General features: G+C 45.2%; 1 protein-coding gene across 1 annotated transcript in view; it reads left to right on the top strand.

Annotated features, from left to right (window-relative positions):
* Nucleotides 1–22,859, top strand: part of ptgis (prostaglandin I2 (prostacyclin) synthase) — a 46,306-nt gene that overhangs the window by 8,268 nt on the left and 15,179 nt on the right. The window contains exons 2-6 of the mRNA XM_078419351.1: nucleotides 9,090–9,213; nucleotides 14,148–14,326; nucleotides 17,453–17,596; nucleotides 19,096–19,250; nucleotides 19,762–19,943. Of these exons, the coding sequence (XP_078275477.1) occupies nucleotides 9,090–9,213; nucleotides 14,148–14,326; nucleotides 17,453–17,596; nucleotides 19,096–19,250; nucleotides 19,762–19,943 (784 nt within the window). The remainder of the gene's footprint in view (nucleotides 1–9,089; nucleotides 9,214–14,147; nucleotides 14,327–17,452; nucleotides 17,597–19,095; nucleotides 19,251–19,761; nucleotides 19,944–22,859) is intronic.

Below are 22,859 nucleotides of genomic sequence, written 5' to 3'. Positions count from 1 at the left end.
TGGATTAGGTCCTCTGTTTAGAGCAGGCAAATGTCAAAGATCCCTCATCACTACTTTGACGAAGAACAGGAAAGTTAATCCCGGAGCCATGGCCAATGTTAATCCCTCCATTAACGTGACTTGAACAAATGACCACGTTGGTGCTTGTATGAACTCGCTGCGTGCAAGGGCAGCATGGCAGTGCAGTTATACCTTGCCAAGTCAAGTCAAGTCAAGTCAAATTTATTTGTCACATACACATACTCGATGTGCAGTGAAATGAAAGTGGCAATGCCTGCGGGTTGTGCACAAAAATAATTACAGTTACAGCATATAAATAAAGTTAATAAGTTACTAAACATAGCACAAAAAGTGTCGACAAAAATTTAGTCTCTGGGGTTATCAAAGTTGACAGTCCTGATGGCCTGTGGGAAGAAGCTCCGTCTCATCCTCTCCGTTTTCACAGCGTGACAGCGGAGGCGTTTGCCTGACCGTAGCATCTGGAACAGTCCGTTACTGGGGTGGCAGGGGTCCCTCATGATCTTGCTTGCTCTGGATCTGCACCTCCTGATGTATAGGTCCTGCAGGGGGACGAGTGTAGTTCCCATGGTGCGTTCTGCCGAACGCACTACTCTCTGCAGGGCCATCCTGTCCTGGGCAGAGCTGTTCCCAAACCAGACTGTAATGTTGCCGGACAGGATGCTCTCTACAGCCCCAGAGTAGAAGCAATGAAGGATCCTCAGCGACACTCTGAATTTCCTCAGTTGTCTAAGGTGGTAAAGGCGCTGCTTAGCCTTACCCACCAGTGCGGCAATGTGCGTTGCCCACGTCAGATCCTCTGCGATGCGGACTCCCAAGTATTTGAAACTGCTCACCCTATCCACAATAGACCCATTTATCTCCAGTGGCGTGTACGTCCTTGGATGTTTAGCCCTTCTGAAGTCCACAATCAGCTCCTTTGTTTTAGTGACATTCAAGAGGAGGCCAAGGGCACAGGTTCCATCCTGACCACGGGTGTTGTCTGTACAAACGGAGTTTCCCCGTGACCTGCGTGGGTTTTCTCCAGGATCTCCGGTTTAGACAATAGACAATAGGTGTAGGAGGAGGCCATTCGGCCCTTCGAGCCAGCACCGCCATTCAATGTGATCATAGCTGATCACTCTCAATCAGTACCCCGTTCCTGCCTTCTCCCCATACCCCCTGACTCCACTATCCTTAAGAGCTCTATCCAGCTCTCTCTTGAATGCATTCAGAGAATTGGCCTCCACTGCCCTCTGAGGCAGAGAATTCCACAGATTCACAACTCTCTGACTGAAAAAGTTTTTCCTCATCTCTGTTCTAAATGGCCTACCCCTTATTCTTAAACTGTGGCTCCTTGTTCTGGACTCCCCCAACATTGGGAACATGTTTCCTGCCTCTAATGTGTCCAATCCCCTACTTATCTTATATGTTTCAATAAGATCCCCCCTCATCCTTCTAAATTCCAGTGTATACAAGCCTAATTGCTCCAGCCTTTCAACATACGACAGTCCCGCCATTCCGGGAATTAACCTAGTGAACCTACGCTGCACGCCCTCAATTGCAAAGTGCTGGAGTAACTCAGCGGGTCAGGCAGCATCTCTGGAGAAAAAGGATGGGTGATGTTTTTGGTTGGGACCGACTGCCTGAAGAAGGGTCACAACCCGAAACGTCACCCGTTCTTTTTCTCCAGAGATGCTGCCTGGCGCGCTGAGTTACTCCAGCACTTTGCGCCTGTCTTTGGTATAAACCAGCATCTGCAGTTCTTAGTTTCTACGTTCTCTCAGATTCGTGTATGTTTCAAAGATGGCGTCTCTCGTTCTGCTCTGTCTTCCTGTGTTTGGGTCCGACCTGCTCAGCCCTTCTTCATACATCAGTTTAGCTCAGAGATACAGCATGGAAACAAGCCAGTGGTGCAGAGTTGCTGCCTCACAGCGCCAGAGACCCGGGTTCGATCCTGACTACGGGTGCTATCTGAAGGGAGTTTGTACATTCTTCCTGCATGAGTTTTTTCCGGGTGTTCTGGTTTCCTCCCACACTCCAAAGATGTGCAGGTTTGTAGGTTGCTTTTGCCTTGGTAAAATTGTCGTGAGTGTGTAGGATGGCGTTAATGTACAGGGTGATCGCTGGTCGGCGCAGACTTGGTGGCTGAAGGGTCTGTTTCCGCACTGTACTTCTAAAAGTCTAAAACAAAAGTCTGCATACAGAATAGTGAAAAGGCTTGTACAGAGTGGATGTGGAGAGGATATTTCCACATTTGAGTGGGAGAGTCTTGGACCAGAGTCCTTTAGTCTCAGAATTAAAGGACGTTCTTTTAGGAAGGAGATGAGAAGAAATGTCTTTAGTCAGAGGGTTGTGAATCTGTTGAATTGTTTGCCACAGAAGGCAGGAGAATTGGGTTAGGAGGGAGAGATAGATCAGCCATGATTGAATGGCGGAGTAGACCTGATGGGCCGAATGGCCTAATTCTACTCCTATCACTTATGACCTTATGACCTTAAAAAAGTCTAACTTAGATGTAACAACAGAGTAGGAAGTGGCATATTCTGTTGACTGAGAAATCCTGTACAATGAATCATTATGTTGTGTATTTCCATGGTTTCTCAACATTATATAAACTCTATGTTCAAAAGATTATATATAATTGAAACAAATTGGAGTAGGGTTGAAATTATTTCTATCAAGACAGGAAATCCCATCTTAACCTCATACTCTGATGTGTCCACATATGGAAATTGAGGCCTTCAGTTGCACAATCTTTCAGCAATATCCTGGTTATCATAATTTGTAAACTCTTCTTCCTTCTCCACTGCGTCACAGACTATGAAACATTCATTAATTAGATGAGAATTTTGTGAGGTGCAAATTAACTTGTTAATTAACCTGGGAGATGATCCTATTTACCTGAATTTCATAAGAAGGTACAAGACACTTAGACAGGTACATGGACAGGAAAAGTTTGGAGGGATATGGGCCAATCATGGGCAAATGGGACCTGCTTAGATGAAGTACCTTGGTTGGCGTGGAGGAATTGTACTTGTTGTAGTCATACATCGTGGAAATAGGCCCCTCGGCCCAACTTTCCCACACTGACCAACGTGTCCCATCTACAACTACTCCTACCTACCTGCATTTGACCCATAACCCTCGACACCTATCTTATCTATGTACCTGTCTAAATGTTTCTTAAATGTCACGATAGTATCTGTCTCAACTATATCTTCCAGCAGCTCGTTCCATATACCCAACACCCTTTGGTGTGAAAAAGTTACCCCTGAAGATCCCATTAAATCTTTCCCCCTTCTCCTTGTTGTAGTCATACATCAGAAATGAGAAAGGTTTAGCAACACTTATAGGGGTGTATTATAGACCGCCAAATAGGGAACGAGAATTGGAAGAGCAAATATGTAAGGAGATAGCAGATATTAGTAGTAAGCACAGAGTAGTGATTGTGGGTGATTTCAATTTTCCGTATATAGGCTGGGAATCACATTCTGTTAAAGGGCTGGATGGTTTGGAGTTTGTAAAATGTGTGCAGGATAGTTTTTTGCAGCAATAGGTAGAGGTGCCTACCAGAGAAGGGGCAGTGTTGGACCTCCTGTTGGGAAATGAGACGGGTCAGGTGACGGAGGTATGTGTTGAGGAGCACTTTGGGTCTAGTGATCACAATGCCATTAGTTTCAATATCATTATGGAGAAGGTCAAATCTGGACCAAGGGTTGAGATTTTGGATTGGAGAAAGGCTAATTTTGAGGAGATGAGAAAGGATTTAAAAGGAGTGAAATGGAACTTTTTGTTTTATGAAAAGGATATAATAGAGAAATGGAGGATATTTAAAGGTGAAATTTTGAGAGTACAGAGACTTTATGTCCCTGTTCGGTGGAAAGGAAAGAATAATAATTTGAAAGAGCCGTGGTTTTCCAGGGAAATTGGACACTTGGTTCGGAAAAAGAGGGAGATATACAATAAATATAAGCGGCAGGGAGTAAATAAGGTTCTTGAGGAATATAAAGAATGTAAAAGGAATCTTAAGAAGGAAATTAGAAAAGCGAAAAAAAGATATGAGGCTGCTTTGGCAAGTAATGTAAAAGTAAACCCCAAGGGGTTCTACAGATATGTCAATAGCAAAAGGATAGTGAGGGATAAAATTGGTCCATTAGAGAGTCAGAGTGGACAGCTATGTGCTGAGCCGGAAGAAATGGGGGAGATATTAAACAATTTCTTTTCTTCGGTATTCACCGAGGAGAAGGATATTGAATTATGTGAGGTAAGCGAAACGAGTAGAGTAGTGATGGAAATTATGAGGATTAAAGAAGAGGAGGTACGGACACTTTTGAAAAATATAAAAGTGGATAAGTCTCCAGGTCCTGATAGGATATTCCCTAGGACATTGAGGGAAGTTAGTGCAGAAATAGCAGGGGCTATGACGGAAATATTTCAAACGTCATTAGAAACGGGGATGGTGCCGGAAGATTGGCGCATTGCGCATGTTGTGCCTTTGTTTAAAAAAGGTTCTAAAAGTAAACCTAGCAATTATAGACCTATTAGTTTGACGTCTGTGGTGGGAAAATTAATGGAAAAGATACTTAGGGATAATATATGTAATTATTTGGACAAACAAGTCCTGATTAGAAACAGTCAACATGGATTTGTGCCTGGAAGGTCATGTTTGACTAATCTTCTTGAATTTTTTGAAGAGGTTACCAGGGAAATTGATAAGGGCAAGGCTGTGGATGTTGTCTATATAGACTTCAGTAAGGCATTTGACAAGGTTCCACATGGAAGGTTGATTAAGAAGGTTAAATCGTTGGGTATTAATAGTGAGGTTGCAAGATGGATTCAACAATGGCTGAATGGGAGATACCAGAGGGTAATGGTTGACAATTGTATGTCAGGTTGGAGGCCAGTGTCTAGTGGAGTGCCCCAGGGATCTGTGTTGGGTCCACTGTTGTTTGTCATTTACATTAATGATCTGGATGATGGTGTGGCAAATTGGATTAGTAAATATGCAGATGATACTAAGATAGGTGGTGTAGTTAGTAATGAAGTAGAGTTTCAAAGTCTACAGAGAGACTTGGGCCTTTTGGAAGGGTGGGCTGAAAGATGGCAGATGGAGTTTAATGCTGATAAGTGTGAGGTGCTGCATTTTGGTAGGACAAATCAAAATAGGACGTACAGGGTAAATGGTAGGGAATTGAGGAATGCAGTGGAACAGAGGGATCTGGGAATAACTGTGCATTGTTCCCTGAAGGTGGAATCTCATGTGGATAGGGTGGTGAAGAAGGCATTTGGTATGCTTGCCTTTATAAATCAGAGCGTCGAGTATAGAAGTTGGGATGTGATGTTGAAATTGAACAGGGCATTGGTGAGGCCGAATCTGGAGTATGGTGTGCAGTTCTGGTCGCCAAATTATAGGAAAGATGTCGACAAAATGGAGAGGGTACAGAGGAGATTTACTAGAATGTTGCCTGGGTTTCAGCACTTAAGCTACAGAGAGAGGTTGAACAGGTTGGGTCTTTATTCTTTGGAGCGTAGAAGGTTGAGGGGGGACTTGATAGAGGTTTTTTAAAATTTGAGAGGGACGGACAGAGTTGACGTGGGTAGGCTTTTCCCTTTGAGAGTGGGGAAGATTCCAACAAGGGGACATAGCTTCAGAATTGAGGGACAAAAGTTTAGGGGTAACATGAGGGGTAACTTCTTTACTCAGAGGGTGGTGGCTGTATGGAATGGGCTTCCGGTGGAAGTGGTGGAGGCTGGCTCGATTTTATTATTTAAGAGTAAATTGGGTAGGTATATGGATAAGAGGGGATTGGAGGGTTATGGTCTGAGTGCAGGTCGATGAGACTAGGTCAGGGAGAGTGGTCGGCGTGGACTGGAAGGGCCGAACGGGCCTGTTTCCGTGCTGTAGTTGTTATATGGTTATATGGTTATATGGTTAAACCCAAGCCCTCTGGTTCTCCGATTCCCCTATTCTGGGCAAGAGACTCTGTGTGTTTACCTGATCCATTCCTCTCCTGATTTTGTACACCTCTAGAAGATCACCCCTCATCCTCCTGCGCTCCAAGGGATAGAGGCCCAGCCTGTTCAATCTCTCCCTTTAGCTCAGGCCCTCGAGTCCTGGCAACATGCTCATAAATCTTCTCTGCACACTTTCCAACTTGACAAGTAGTGTAGGAAAATAACTGTAGATGCTGGTACAAATCGAAGGTATCACAAAAAGCTGGTGACTCAGCAGGTCAGGCAGCATCTAGGAGAGAGGGAATGGGTGACGTTTCGGGTCGAGACCCTTCTTCTGACTGAAGAAGGGTCTCGACCCGAAACGTCACCCATTACCTCTCTCCTAGATGCTGCCTGACCTGCTGAGTTACTCCAGCATTTTGTGATACCTTCCAATTTGACAACATCTTTCCTATAACATGGCACACGAAACTGAACACAATGCTCTAGGTGTGGCCTCACCAACGTCTTATATAACTGCAACATGACCTCCCAACCGACATACTAAACATTGGGCTGAAGTCCCTGTTTCTGAGCTGTGTGACTCCTTAACCTGTGTATCTGCAAACATTACTCTGAATTACTATCTGCAACTTTGAAATTTCTGTCTTGTCACTCATGCCCTGCAGCTTTTGAGCTAATGATTCTGGTAACTTTACTAACTCCATTACAAGGATGGACTCTTCAATAAACAGATTGTTAGTTCTTGTTCTTTTTTGTTTTTTGTTTCAATTTATTTAAATGTTTTAAATAGTTTTAGATATTTTAGTTTCCTTCTTTATTTTGAAATATGAGAAATATATTACTGTTTCAATAGTCTTTGAATGTTTTCATTGTTATTCGCTGGCTTTTGATAGCTGTCTGATGAGCCCATTCTCAAGCCGTGCGGGTTATTTTCTTGTGCACGAAGGAACTGCAGGTGCTAGTTTACAAAAAAAAACACAAAGTGCAGGAGGAACACAATGGGCCAGGCAGCCAGACCCTTCTTCAGACTGATGTCAGGGGAGGGGGCAGGACATACTAGGTTAATTCCCGGAATGGCGGGACTATCATATGTTGAAAGACTGGAGCGACTAGGCTTGTATACACTGGAATTTAGAAGGATGAGAGGAGATCTTATCGAAACGTATAAGATTATTAAGGGGTTGGACACGTTGGAGGCAGGAAACATGTTCCCAATGTTGGGGGAGTCCAGAACAAGGGGCCACAGTTTAAGAATAAGGGGTAGGCCATTTAGAACTGAGATGAGGAAAAACTTTTTCAGTCAGAGAGTTGTGAATCTGTGGAATTCTCTGCCTCAGAAGGCAGTGGAAGCCAATGCTCTGGATGCTTTCAAGAGAGAGCTAGATAGAGCTCTTAAGGATAGCAGAGTCAGGGGGTATGGGGAGAAGGCAGGAACGGGGTACTGATTGAGAATGATCAGCCATGATCACATTGAATGGTGATGCTGGCTCGAAGGGCCGAATGGCCTCCTCCTGCACCTATTGTCTATTGTCTATTGACAAAGATAGAATGTAGTCGGAGACAGGAAGACTAGTGGGAGAACTGGGAAGGGAGAGGGGATGGAGAGAGGAAGCAGGGACTATCTGAAGTTAGAGAAGTCAATGTTCATACCGCTGGGGTGTAAACTGCCCAAGCGAAATATGAGGTGCTGTTCCTCCAATTTGTGCTGGGCCTCGCTCTGACAATGGAGGAGGCCCAGGACAGAAAGGCCAGATTGGGAATAGGAGGGGGAGTTGAAGTGCTGAGCCACTGGGAGGACGAGTAGGTTAAGACGGACTGAGCATCTGAACCTAAAACCCACGCAAGTCACCGGGAGAACGTACAAATTCCTGTAGTCAGGATCGAACTCGGGTCCCTGGCGCTGTAAGGCAGCAACTCTACCGCTGCGCCACCGTGCCTTGAAACCATTAATTGTTTCATTGATTCGGGGTGGGGTTCTGAGGTGGTTGCTAGGGCCGGGGTTGTTGATTCATGGTGAGGTGTTGGCTCTGGGTGCCACCAGGAAATTGGGAGGTATGGGAGAGAACATTGACTACAACAGATGTGGGTGCTGGAATTGTAGGTGGTGTGGTTTATTTCATGCGCAGGCTTGGTGAGGCAGGCGTCGGGTGAGGTGTCCTGGGAGCACTCAACAATAACAGCACTTTGACAACATTGTCCACGTTCCCATGAGGTTCTCCACGAGGAATGGTTCCCATGGAAGGACATCATCCTGTGAGACTCCAGTTCAAAACTTCAATGAGAGTCACAAGGATAGTCAACAATATGAAATATGTATTCAAACTTTCCTAACGATGTGAATGGTCCATAAGTGATTGTTGTTGCAAATGGTAACATTTTGTATTTTTTTAATACAGTTTTTTAAATCAATTTCTGTTAATTATTTGTTTAAGGTGTTCAGCTATTATCCCTTTCATTAAACAGCATCTGTTTTGTGCATTAAACAGATGCTGGTTAATGCACAAAGTGACACAAAATGCTGGAGTAACTCAACAGGTCAGGCTGCATCTCTGGAGAACATGGACAGGCGACGTTTAGGGATGTGATCAGAAGCATCACCTACCCATGCCTTCTAGAGATGCTGCCTGACCTGCTGAGTTAGAAACATAGAAACATGGAAATATTAAAAAACTGGTGCAGGAGTAGGCCATTCGGCCCTTCGGGCCAGCTCCGCCATTCAATATGATCATGGCTGATCATCTAAAATCAGTGCCCCGTTCCTGCTTTCTCCCCATATCCCTTGATTCCTTTAGCCCTTAGAGCTAAATCTAAGTCTCTCTTGAAAACATCCAGTGAATTGGCCTCCACTGCCTTCTGTGGCAGAGAATTCCACAGATTCACAACTCTCTGAGTGAAAAAGTTTTCCCTCATCTCAGTCCTAAATGGCCTACCCCTGATTCCTAAACTGTGACCCCTGGTTCTGGACTCCCCCAACATGGCGAACATTTTTCCTGCATCTAGCCTGTCCAATCCCTTAAGATTTTTACATGTTTCTATAAGATCTTCTCATCCAGCACCTTGTATCCATTTATCAATATTGACAGCAGTAATTGTAATTGTTAGTTAATTGATCATTTGAATGATTCTTTTAGGTTACCGAATGAACCACCTCTGGATAAAGGGCTGATCCCTTGGCTGGGACATGCGCTGGAATTTGGAAGGGATTTTGCCAAATTTTTATTGAAAATGAAGACAAAACACGGAGACATTTTCACAGTAAGCTTCCTCCTTTAATTTCATTTCCACACTTGCCTAGAATTTGGAATTTGCTCTCCCTTTAATGCACTAAACATGCCCTCCAGCTCATAGGTGATAGGAGCAGAATTAGGCCATTTGGCCCATCAAGTCTACTCCGCCATTCAATCATGGCTGACCTATCTCTAAGGCAGCAACTCTACCGCTGCGCCACCGTGCACACAAAGTTCTCGCCTCTTCTACTAACAGAACAGAAACAATTGCTAAAGGTAGACACAAAACGCTGGAGTAACTCAAAGGGACAGGCAGCATCTCTGGAGATAAGGAATGGGTGACGTTTCGGTTTGAGACCCTTGCTGCCTGACCCGCTGAGTTACTCCAGCTTTTTGTGTCTATCTTCAGTTTAAACCAGCATCTGCCGTTCCTTCCCACACAGAAACAATGACTAGTCTGATCTGATGTGCATCGTAACTTTAATGTGTGATTTGCACATAAAAACAAGAGGAAATAGTTGCAATTTTGAGGCATATACAATACATGTACAATCTTTCAAACATTCTTGCTTTGATTTAAGGCTGCTTTTGGAATAACTTGATTGCTGATATTATTTTTATTGTCATGCCTACGCCAACACCAGAGACACTTCACTTGCAAGGGTGCATGGGTATTTAGCCTTTTAGATTCGCACTACTTACAATTTCCTAATCAAAGAACAACTCTCTTCTGTACAGAGAAAATAGCCCCAGAATGTAGTACAGCACAGGAACAGGCCCTTCGGCCCACAATGCCAAGGTAAACCTATCTCCTTTGCCTGCACTAGTGGGAGAGTCTAGGATCAGAGGGCACAATCTCAGAATGGCAGCACGGTGGCACAGCGGTAGAATTGCTGCCTTAAAGCACCAGAATGTCAGGTTCGATCCGGACTACGGTTGCTGTCTGTACAGATTTTGTACATTCTCCCCGTGAACTGCGTGGGTTTTCTCCGGGTGCTCCAGGTTCGACCTACATTCCAAAGAAGTGCAGGTTTGTAGGTTATTTGGCTTCAGTAAAAATTGTAAATTGTCCCGAGTGTGTGTAGGATAGTGCTTATGTATGGTGATCGCTGGTCAGTGCGGACTCGGTGGGCCGAAGGGCCTGTTTCCGAGCCGTATCTCTAAACTACATTAAATTGAAAGGACATACCTTTAGAAAGGAGTTGTGGAGATATTTCTTTAATCAGAGGGTGGTGAATCCTTAATCCGTCCATTGCCACGGATGGCTGTGGAGGCCAAACTTTGGGTATTTTTAAAGTGGAGATTGATAGGTTCTTGATTAATAAGGGCGTCAAAAATTACGGGGAGAAGGCAGGAGAATGGGGTTGTGGGGGAAAGTAAATCAGCCAAGATTGAATGGCAGAGACTTGATGGGCCGAATGGCCTCATTCCCCCTCATGCATATTCATGTACATATCATGTACATGCATATTCATGTACATATCTAAAAGCTTCTTAAATTCCATTAACGTGTAGAGGCATTGTAGTGAAACAAAAACACATAGTTAACACTTAAATATCCGAACATAACATATGATCCGATTTATACCATTCTGGGGTGAAGAATTTTGAAAGGAAAAGTGGTAATATAAATAATTGAAGATAGATTGCTGGAGTAACTCAGTGAGACGGGCAGCATCTGTGGAGAAGAGGAATTCCTTCTCTCCAAAGATGCTGCCCGTCCCGCTGAGTTACTCCAGCATTTTGTGTCCATCTAAAGGTGTAAATCAGCATCTGAAGTACCTCCCTACACACTATAAATCATTGCTTGACAAGACACTTAAAAAATAGTTTTCTAGTTGCCATTGTTGGTGCTGAGCCAGTTCCTGTAATGTTTTCACCCCACTCTTTGGAAAATAAAGTTACTCCTAACTAGGGTTGCCAACTTCCTCACTCCCAAATACGGGAGAAGGTGACATCACCGCCCCGCGCCCCAAGTGACCTCACCCAGCCAGCGGCCACATGCTCCCGCTCCACCAATAGCGGCCGCCCGGCCCGGGAGCACGTGGCCGCTGGGCTGGGTGAGGTCACGGGGGGGCGCGGGGCGGTGACATCAAGTCAAGTCAAGTCAAGTTTATTTGTCACGCACATGCACAAGACGTGCAGTGAAATGAAAGTGGCAACGCCTGCGGATTGTGCGAAACTACAAAACAGAATAGGAAAAAAAAATGTTAACACAAAAAATAAATTAATACAGTAAATTAAATTAGTCCCTGGTGATATGAGAGTTAACAGTCCTGATGGCCTGTGGGCAGAAACTCCGTCTCATCCTCTCTGTTTTCACAGCGTGACAGCGGAGGCGTTTGCCTGACCGTAGCAGCTGGAACAGTCCGTTGCTGGGGTGATAGGGGTCCCCCATAATGTTGCTGGCTCTGGATCTACACCTTCTGATGTATAGGTCCTGCAGCGGGGCGAGTGTAGTTCCCATGGTGCGTTCAGCCAAACGCACTACTCTCCGCAGAGCCTTCCTGTCCTGGGCAGAGCTGTTCCCAAACCAGATTGTGATGTTCCCGGACAAGCTGCTTTCTACAGCCCCGGAGTAGAAGCACTGAAGGATCCTCAGAGAGACTTTCAATTTCCTCAACTGTCTGAGGTGGTAAAAGCGCTGCCTTGCCTTACTCACCAGTGCGGCAATGTGTGTTGTCCATGTCAGATCCTCTGTGATGTGGACTCCCAGGTATTTAAAGCTGCTCACCCTATCCACAGTAATCCCATTTACCTCCAGTGGCGCGTACGTCCTCGGATGTTGAGCCCTTCTAAAGTCTCCACTCAGCTCCTTAGATTTTGTGACATTCAAGAGGAGGCTGTTGTCCTGTTGTCCTCACCCTTCGTCCCTTATTTGGGAGTGAGGAAGTTGGCAACCCTACTAATACGGGACAAGGGCGGTCCCGTACGGGACAAACTAAATTTAGCCCAAAATACGGGATGTCCTGGCTAATACGGGACAGTTGGCAACCCTACTCCTAACAGGAATCCAAACAGAAGGGTAACACTGCTGCCATCCAGTGGTACAAACAAGAAGCAGCAGGGCCGAACAAGAGAACGGAAGAAAATAAGTTGGAAACCTAACTCTACTTTGGGCGTGACCTGCCCCAAACCACTCTTGCATCATTACTGGCTTCTTAAAGTTGAATCTGAGTCATTATTATGTCTGAGTTGACATGAAAATAACAGAGACTGCAAGGTTCATCTGCAGTGTTGGAAGTAATACTTATTTTTGCGACAGGCTTAGTTCAGGTTTATTATCGTCACGAGCACAGGGATGCAGTAAATAACTTTACTGTTAGGGCGGCACGGTGGCGCAGCGGTAGAGTTGCTGCCTTACAGCAAATGCAGCGTCGGAGACCTGGGTTCATTCCTGACTACGGGTGCTGTCTGTACGGAGTTTGTACGTTCTCCCCGTGACCTGCGTGGGTTTTCTCCGCGATCTTCGGTTTCCTCCCACACTCCAAAGACGTGCAGGTTTGTAGGTTAATTGGCTGGGTAAATGTTTTAAATAAATTGTCCCGAGTGGGTGTAGGATAGTGTTAGTGTGCGGGGATCGCTGGTCGGCGCGGACCCGGTGGGCCGAAAGGGCCTGTTTCCGCGCTGTATCTTTAAACTAAACTAAACGAAACTTTATTTTGCATGCTATCCAGATAATGCTACAATACTGCTTTTAGTCGAATTTAGAGATACAGCGCGGAAGCTGTGTGCTTCGGCTCACTGAGTCCGCGCCGACCAGCGATCCCCGCACACCAACACTATCCTCAAGGCAATCAAGTCAAACACAAGCACAATAGGAAGAGTGATGACGAAGACAATGTCCTTGCTGTAACATTGGCGTTGAGTTATTATTTATTAGAAGCCCGCTAATAGAGAGGTTTCTGAGTCTGGCAGTGCACGCTTTCAAGCTTTCTGCCAGGTTGGAGTGAGGAGAAGAAGGAATGACCAGGGTGGGACAAGTCTTTCATTGTGTTGGCAATTTTTCCGAGGCAGCATGAAGTGTAGATGGAGTTAATGGTGGGGTTAGACACAAAATGCCGGAGTAACTCAGCAAGTCAGGCAGCATCTCCGGAGACAAGCAATAGGTGACGTTTCAGGTCAAGACCCTTACAATACAATACAATATATCTTTATTGTCATTGTACAGGGGTACAACGAGATTGGGAATGCGCCTCCCATACGATGCAATAATTTAATTAGCTAGTCAGTATTAATTTAAACAACCCAACGAAACAAATTGTAACAGTTTTAAAACAGAATAAAGTGCAAGTAGATCTGTGCCGGTTCACTGTGCGATGTGACCATCCGGCTCAGCAGGACCGGTTCATAGCAGCTATGGCCCTGGGGATGAAGCTGTTCCTGAGTCTGGAGGTACTGGCGTAGAAGTTCGAACAGACTGTTGCAGGGGTGTGAAGAGTCCTTGTGGATGCTGGTGGCTTTTCTGAGGCATCGTGTGTTGTAGATGCCCTCCAAGGCTGATAGTTGTGTTCTGATGGTCCTCTGAGCTCTATGGACTACCCGCTGAAGAGCTTTCCTCTCATCATAAGGTCATAAGGTCATCATAGGGTCATAAGTGATAGGAGCAGAATTAGGCCATTTGGCCCATCAAGTCTACTCCACCAGTCAATCATGGCTGATCTAACCTTCTCCTTCCTTCTCCCCACCACCCTTGACGCCCGTACTAATCAAGAATCTATCTATCTCTGCCTTTAAAAAATCCATTGACGGCCTCCACAGCCTTCTGAGGCAAAGATTTCCACAGATTCGCCACCCAGACCTGGTCTGATGAATGGTGGGGTCTGCTCCATGTGAGGGACTTTATTATAGTTTGTGTTATCTGAACCTTAAATTCACGTGACTAAGCTTGGTGCCAACGTTTGTGGCGACTTTCACAAAGTGTTTCCGCTGTTCTAATGATCATGTCTTCCTTTCACTCAGGTCCAAGTAGCCGGGCGATTCGTAACATTCCTATTTGATCCTCATTCATTCGACACAGTTTTATCAGAATCCAGTGCAAAGCTGGACTTCAGAAAGTACTCATTGGCTTTGATGGATCGAATCTTCAATCTTCAGCTTCCTGACTATGATCATGTTGAAGAGAGAGCTTTGATGAAAATGTAAGTACAGTACCTTTAACTCGATACATCCTGATAGCCGGTCCAAATAACTACTATATCGTGTGAAATTTCACAATGTAAAAATTCTGATTTTAAAATGTATTACCATTTCCAGATTTGTAAATTCATGAGATAACCATAAATTCATAAATTCATAATGCATTCATAAATTAAATTCATAAATTTTTGTTCATTAAGTTTAAGAATAAGGGGTAGGCCATTTAGAACGGAGATGAGCGAAAACGTTTTCATTCAGAGAGTTGTGAATCTGTGGAATTCTCTGCCTCAGAAGGCAGTGGAGGCCAATTCTCTGGATGCTTTCAAGAGAGAGCTGGATAGAGCTCTTAAAGATAGCGGAGTCAGGGGGTATGGGGAGAAGGCAGGAACGGGGTACTGATTGAGAATGATCAGCCATGATCACATTGAATTGTGGTGCTGGCTTGAAGGGCCAAATGGCCTCCTCCTGCACCTGTTGTCTATTGTCTATTGTCTAATTTAAAAGCAAGTGATTTTATTTTTAAACTTGCTATATGTTAATGGTGTCAATCCATTTTTTAAAGAATTATTGGCCATAGAAATATTTCTGCATTTGTTTTCCGAAGCATAGTTTGGGGCTATTAAAGTCGAGGAAATATTTTTAAAAATTAAAATTGAGTTGGGTGAACTAATTGACACGGTGTGAAATTAAATGGCATGAGATGTTAAAAGTTGTGTTTGAACAAGGAGTTAAGGCGTTGGTTGCAACCTGTTGAAGTTGAATTGAATTGAATACTTTATTATCACATGTGACATGTTACGGTGAAATTCGTTGTTTTAAATATCATACCCAAGGTATGCAAAGATGCTGCCTGACCCGCTGAGGTACTCCAGCATTTTGTGACCACCTTCGATTTAAAGCAGCATCTGCAGTTCTTTCCTACACAGGTATGCAAAGAGTGGCCATGTATAGGGCGTTGACAAACCTACAAAGTGTTCAATGTGGTCCCAACGTGGTCTCTTCATTCTTGCCCCCCCCCCCCCCCCCCCACCACGCTGGGTCCCCCTTAATGCCATGGTGATCCCACAGCTATGCAGAACTGCAAATTAACACCACTCCTCACTAAGCTGTAAAGAGTGCAGGGAAGATTTATAAGGATGTTGCCAGGCCTCGAGGGCCTGAGTAATAGGGAGAGGTTGGGCAGGGTAGGACTTTATTCTTTGGAGTGCAGCGGGCTAAGGGATGATCCTACCGAGGAGTATAAAATCATGAAGGGTATTGATAGGGTCAATGCACAGAGTCCTTCGTGAGGGAATCAAGAGCCAAAGGGCATGGATTTTAGGTGAGAGGGAAACGATTTAATTGGAAACTGAGGGACAACTTTTCACACAGAGGGTGGTGGGTATATGGAACGAGCTTCCAGAGGAGATTGTTAAGACAGGTACGATAACTACCATTTAAATGGCACTTGGATGGGAATGGTTTAGAGGCAAATAGGACTTGGTTGGATGAGGCATTTTGGTCGGAATGGACAAGTTGGGCCGAAGGGCAGTTTCTGTGCTGTATGACGTCGTGACTGGACTCTGGAAAGGAGAGAGGCAGAATGTGATTAGCAATCAGGAAATGAGCCTAACAGCTGACTTTGGGGGGGGGGGGGGGGGGGGGGAATGATGAAACCTGGTTTTTAAGGAGGTATTGGGAGGACATCTATAAAATTGTAAGACAATTAAGCAAGTCAACTATGGCTTTATGAAAAGGAAGAAATGTTTGTCAGATTTGCTGGAGTTTTGGGGAGACGTAACACGCAGGATAGATAAAGAAGAACTGTACTTAGACTTCTGGAAGGCATATGATAATGTGCCAGATTAAACGTTTGAGCATTGATAGAAATTCAGGGGTGGGGGGGAGGGAGGGCAGTGTAAGATATTGTCAAGGATATGGGAGTTAGTCACCTAAAGAAAACAGAGGTTGGGATAAAGAGCTGTAACTAAGGGCGGTGGATGTATGGAACGAACTGCCGGAGGAGGTAGTTGACTCAGGGACTAATGCAACGTTCACAAGCCAATTAGGCAGGCACATGGATAGGACGGGTATAGAGGTGTATGGGCCAATTGCAGGCAAGTGGGACTGGTGTAGATGGGGCATGTTGGTTGGTGTGGGCTGAGGGGCCTGTTTCCACACTCTATGACTCTATGACTCTATGTCTATGAGGTATGAAAGTGAACTGTCTTATCAGGTCTAGAACGTGAGCCAATACATGTTGTACCAACTTAATCTGGGTGTAATGTGTACTGATTAGGTATTAATCAGAACCTTCACCTTCAAAGACCATGCTGAATCATATCGTGGTGGTTGACTCTGACTCTATTTGTTCTGTTCCAACATGTTTTACCAGCTATGTCCAAATCCCCCATCGGCCATACAAAATATAACCTGCTACAATGGAATCTCTCAGTAATTAATTCAGACAAGAATAATTTGGATTCATTTAGCAGGCTGACATAGAAAAAAATAATGAATACGTCCTCGTTAACTTCTGCAGGAGCATTAGTAAGCATACCTTGATAGATTGAAGATAGACGCAAATTGCTGGAGTAACTCAGCGGGACAGGCAGCATCCTTGGAGAGAAGGAATGGGTGACGTTTCGGGTCGAGACCCTTCTTCAGACAGCGCCCTATAATGCCTGTGCGGATCAAGTCCCGAGTCACGAGTTGCCCTGGGCCAGTGAGTCATCGTTCTGCAGAGATTGACTGCAGTGTGAGCCCGCTGCTGTGTGTGTGTGTGGCTGCAGCAATCACTGAAACCCAGGGATGACACACACAACATATGTCCTACATTAAAAACACACGCTGGCAGATGCAAGTAGTTAAATATTGATGTTCTGTTTGACTTGCTGTGAGATTGACTTATTTTACAAACAGAAAACCTGCAAGATGCACATAGGCAACAGAGTGACAGAACTAATAGAGTGACGAATTCCACCGGGTGGCGCCGTCAGCAATGGCAGCCTCGCCAACGGTCTGCCTTTTTTCGTCTTTTTTGTTATTTTTATGACCTTATTTTTATAAATGGGGAGCGGGACATTTTGTGAATGTAAACGTCAGCCACTGTTTTGAACGCTGACGTTACCTAGTTTTATTTCTGACAGGCATCTCCAAGGAAAGAATGTATCTTCACTCACTCAGGCAATGTTCTCTAACCTTAAATGCTTGCTGGTGACAGAAGAAAATGGCACCACAAACAGCTGGAAGCAGGAAGGGCTGTTCAACTTCTGCTATGGCACAATGTGCAGGTAACATTTTAGTGAGCTCCGATGCCTTTGTGTCTGTCATTTAGCCCAGTTTATTATTGTCAAGTGTACCGAGGTACAGTGAAAAGCTTTTGTGTTGGTTACTATCCAGTCAGCGAAAAGACAATAACATGGTTACAATCAAGCCGTCCACAGTGTACACATACAGGATATAACGTTAAGTGCAAGATAAGGTCCAATTTAATACAATTAAAGATAGTTCGAAGGTCTCCAATGAGGTTGACGGGAGGTCAGGACCGCTCTCTAGTTGGTGAAGGGACGTTTCAGTTGCCTGATAACAGCCGGGAAGAAACTGTCCCTGAATCCCTGCGGCACGGTGGCGCAGCGGTAGAGTTGCTGCCTTACAGTGAATGCAGCGCCGGAGACTCAGGTTCGATCCTGACTACGGGCGCTGTCTGTACGGAGTTTGTACGTTCTCCCCGTGACCTGCGTGGGTTTTCTCCGAAATCTTCGGTTTCCTCCCACACTCCAAAGACGTACAGGTTTGTAGGTTAATTGACTGGGTAAAATGTAAAAATTGTCCCTAGTGTGTGTAGGATAGTGTTAATGTGTGGGGATCGCTGGGCGGCGCGGACTCAGTGGGCCGAAGGGCCTGTTTCCGCGCTGTATCTCTAAATCTAAAATCTAAATCTAAAATCTGGAGGTGTGCATTTTCAAACTTCAGGAGGAGGCCATTCGGCCCTTCGAGCCAGCGCCGCCATTCATTGTGATCATTGTGATTGTGCACTTGAACGAAACCTTTGAAAATGCACTTGGATTTATAAAAACGTCAAAGAAGTGGCGTTACAAATGTGGGGTGTTATTTGAAAATGAAATGTTTTCCATGGATTCCGAAGCATATTTAAATAATTTGGGAGGGAGAGTTGAGAATCCTTGTTGACACTCTGTACAGGGATGTGATGCTAAGGCTCTATAAGGTGCTGGTCTATCTGAGGAAGGATGTGCTGGCTCTGGAGAGGGCCCAGAGGAGGTTTACAAGAATGATCCCAGGAATGAGAGGGTTAACATATGATGAGCGTTTGTCAGCACTGGGCCTGTACATGCTGGAGTTTAGAAGAATGAGGGGGGACCTCATTGAAACGTACAGAATAGTGAAAGGCTTGGATCGAGTGGATGTGGAGAGGATGGTTTCCAATCGTGGGAGAGTCCAGGACCAGAGGGCACAGCCTCAGAATTAAAGGACGTTCTTTTAGGAAGGAGATTAGGAGAAGTTTCTTTAGTCAGAGGGTGGGGAATCTGTGGAATTCTTTGCCAAGTCAGTGGATATTTTTAAGGCAGAGATCGATAGATTTTTGATTAGTACAGGTGTCAAATGTTATGGGGAGAAGGCAGGAGAATGGGGTTAGGAGGGAGAGATGGATCAGCCATGATTGAATGGCAGAGTAGACTTGATGGGCCGAATGGCCTAATTCTACTCCTATCACTTATGACCTCATGACTTAAGACCACCGGATATAATGATATTTTATTTGCTTAATCAGGGCAGGTTATCTCACACTGTTTGGAAATGTAGCTGCACAAAGTCAGGGGCAAACATCCAAGATTAAAGATAAAATTAATTCATCTGAGGTCTACAACGTGTACAGAAGACTGGACCAGCTCTTGATGAAACTAGCCCGCTCCTCGTTATCAGCAGGTGAGCACATTCATGCAAGTAATGATATTAAAGGAGAAATAATAAACCAAACGGATGGCCCAGTGGGGCTGCTGGTAGATCCTGACCTGGGATGCTGTCTCGGTGGAGTGTGCATGTTCTCCCTGTGACCGCGTGAGTTTCCTCCGGGTGCTCCGGTTTCCTCCCACATCCCAAAAGACCTGCTGGTTTGTAGGCTAATCGGCCCTCCGTAAATTGCCCCCTAGTGTGTAGGGAATGGAAGAGAAGGTGGGATAACATCGAACTGCTGTGAACAGATGTGTAGGAAAATAACTGCAGATGCTGGTACAAATCGAAGGTGTCACAAAAAGCTGGGGTAACTCAGCGGGTCAGGCAGCATCTCAGGAGAGAAGGAACGGGTGATGTTTTGGGTGGAGACCCAAAACGTCACCCATTCCTTCTCTCCCGAGATGCTGCCTGACCCGCTGAGTTACTCCAGCATTTTGTGATAACAGCATGACAATAAATAGTTATTCTTTTTCTCCCTGGGCAGCTGAGAAAAAGGAGTCTGCTTTGGTCAAAGAGCATCTTTGGCAATTGCTGTCTGTGGAGAATCTGAGCTCAAGAGTGAACAGAAGCAGCTGGATTCAAACGTACTGCAGCCACCTACAGCAGATCGGCCTTGACAAGGACATGCAGGCCCGAGCGATGGTGTTACAACTGTGGGCCACACAGGTAGGGAAAAACAGTTCAGTTCAGTTCCGGAAAAAAAACTGCAGATGCTGGTCTCAATCGAAGGTAGACGCAAAATGAAGGAGTAACTCAGCGGGTCAGGCAGCACCTTGGGAGAGAAGGAATGGGTGGCGTTTCGGGTCAAGACCCTTCTTCAGACTGATGTCAGGGGACTTAGTCCCGCCCCCTCCTCTGACATCAGTCTGAAGAATGGTCTCGACCTGAAACGTCACCCATTCCTTCTCTCCAGAGATTCTGCCTGACCCCCTCTGAGTTACTCCAGCATTTTGTGTCGACCTTCAGTTCAGTTTATTTATTGTCTTGTGTACCGAGGTACAGTGAAAAGCTTTTGCTGCGTGCTATCCAGCCAGTGGAAAGACAGTACATGATTACAATCGAGCCATTCACAGCGTACGGGTGCGTGATAAAGGGGATAACGTTTAGTGGAAGATAAAGTCCGATCAAAGATTGTCCGAGGGTCTCCAAATGAGGTGGATAGTCGTTCAGGACTGCTCTGACAACAAGACAGGTACATGGACAGGATATGGGTTTAGCGGGATATGGGCCAAACGCAGGCTGGTGGGACCAGTGTAGCTGAGGCACGTTGGTCAGCGCGGGCAAGTTGGGCCGAAGGGCCTGTTTCCATTCTGTGTGACACTCTGACTCTTTGACTCTTTGACCCTGCAACCCATACAATGAATAAATGAATGAATGAATGAATAAATGAATAAGTTTATTGGCCAAGTATGTGCATACACAAGGAATGTGCCTTGGTGCTCCGCTCACAAATGACAGCACAAACATACAGTTAACAATTAAGAATAAAAGATAAACACATCAAAACAATAAGGGTAGCAATAATGGAGCTCTCAGCACTGCTGCAGACCCATGTTTACATTTTAATACTGTGCAGGATCTATGCAGGATATCGGGAAGAGTTTTTTACCCACACTCGCGGTGTCGAGAACCGCAGCACATAGGTTTCCAAGGTGAGAGGGGCAAGATTTAGAGTGGTAGAGAGTTACAGAGACGACAGATGGATCAGGAAGAATTTGCACCTTCTTCGTCTATAACGTGGACTCGGTGGGCCGAAGGGCCTGTTTCCTAAACAGGAAAGCTGCATCTCCAAAACTAAAAATAACCGATCTAGAACACCTTTGGAACTGATCATTGTGCCCGTGTCTTACAATACATTTTTAGACGCTAGGGGGCCGCATGGGAGATCTGTGCGGTCACACGTTGCTGGATCCTGTTTCCTGGCACACTAAAGGACCTTGTATGATATTGTCATTCATTCCTCGGCAGCAGGGACGACTCAGGAAAGCACTGAGCAGCCCGGAGCCACTGCTATTTTAAACGTGGTTGTGGTAGATCCTGTCTCAACGGGCTGTGTCGTTTGCCCCTCTGTCGTAAAACGATCCTCAGCTATTTCTTGCCTTTAAAGATCTCCCCCTGATCGTTCTTTCATTTCATGGTTATTTCAGGCATAAATATTGAGGAAGGAAAGGATGTGCCTGTCAGGAAAAATCTGATAGCTTCTGAAGTGGCTGCAGGGTTCGCTGGAGGACCCGACAGTGAGCCAGCGATTCCCACTTTGTCACAGCTTCTCCAGGCAGCAACCGTCCAAAGGCAAAGTGTTGCTGCCTCCTGAAATCATAGAGTCATAGAGTGACACAGCGTGAAAACAGGCCCTTCGGCACAACCTGCCCACACTGGCCAACAATGTCCCAGCTACACTAGTCACACCTGCCTGCGCTTAGAACATATCCTTCCAAACAAGTGTTGGGATAGTCCCTGCAATGTGGTCTCTGCCACTTGATACAAAATCTACAAACTTTTCCTATCAATGTATCTGTCTAACTGTTTCTTAAACATTGGGATAGTCCCAGCCTCAACTACCTCCTCTGGCAGCTTGTTCCGTACACCCACCACCCTTTGTGTGATAAAGTTACCCCTCAGATTCCTATTAAATTTTTTCCCTTTCACCTTGAACCTATGTCCTCTGATCCTCGATTCCCATACTCTGGGCAAGAGATTCAGTGCATCTACTCGATTTATTCCTCTCATGATTTTGTGCACCTCAATAAGATCACCTCTCATCCTCCTGCGCTCCAAGGAATAGACCCAACCTACTCAACCACTCCCTATAGCTCAAACCCTCTAGTCCTGGCACCATCCTTCCGACAAGATGGTGCCCAGAACTGAAAACAATACTCTAAATGTGGTCTCACCAACGTCTTATACAGCTGCAACATGACCTCCCAACTTCTATACTCAATACTCGGACTGATGAAGGCCAATGTGCCAACATGCCAATGTGGCACAATGTGCCAATGTGCAATCATGGCTGATTAGTTCAGCAGTGTTTAGTTTAGTTTAGCTTTGTGTTGACTATTGAGGAACTGACAACATTCATAGTAGGATGGTTACACGATAATCCTCTAATCCATGATTCCAATGGGCAAGGAACTGCACAATGAGCCCGACCTTCCAAAATTCACTTCTTCATTCCATATATATGACATTGAGTGATAAAATATTTATTTAGTTATCACTCAAACATTTAGCTGAGCTCCTTGTGTTCAAATTAGCAATGTCACTGGAGACACAAGGTTCGAGTGAACTGATTCACATTAACAAATTCAGACACTTAAAAAAACATTTACATAAAACATTGAGAAAGGAACAGAACACCACAGAAACAGGCCCTTCGGCCCACAATGTCTGTGCCAGATGTAATGCTGACATACAAGGAACAAGGAACCTCAGATGCTGGTTTACAAATGAAGGACACAAAGGTCTGGAGTAACTCAGCGGGTCAGGCAGCATCCCTGGAGAACATGGATAGGTGGCGTCTTGGGTCAGGACCCTTCTTCAGAATGCCAAGATAGACTAACCTCCTTGGTGATCCCTATCCCT

The sequence above is a fragment of the Rhinoraja longicauda genome, chromosome 22, assembly GCF_053455715.1.
Source record: "Rhinoraja longicauda isolate Sanriku21f chromosome 22, sRhiLon1.1, whole genome shotgun sequence".
Classification (NCBI taxonomy): Eukaryota; Metazoa; Chordata; class Chondrichthyes; order Rajiformes; family Arhynchobatidae; genus Rhinoraja; species Rhinoraja longicauda.
Note: the sequence above shows the minus strand (reverse complement) of the source record. Positions and strands in the feature narration are given on the sequence as shown.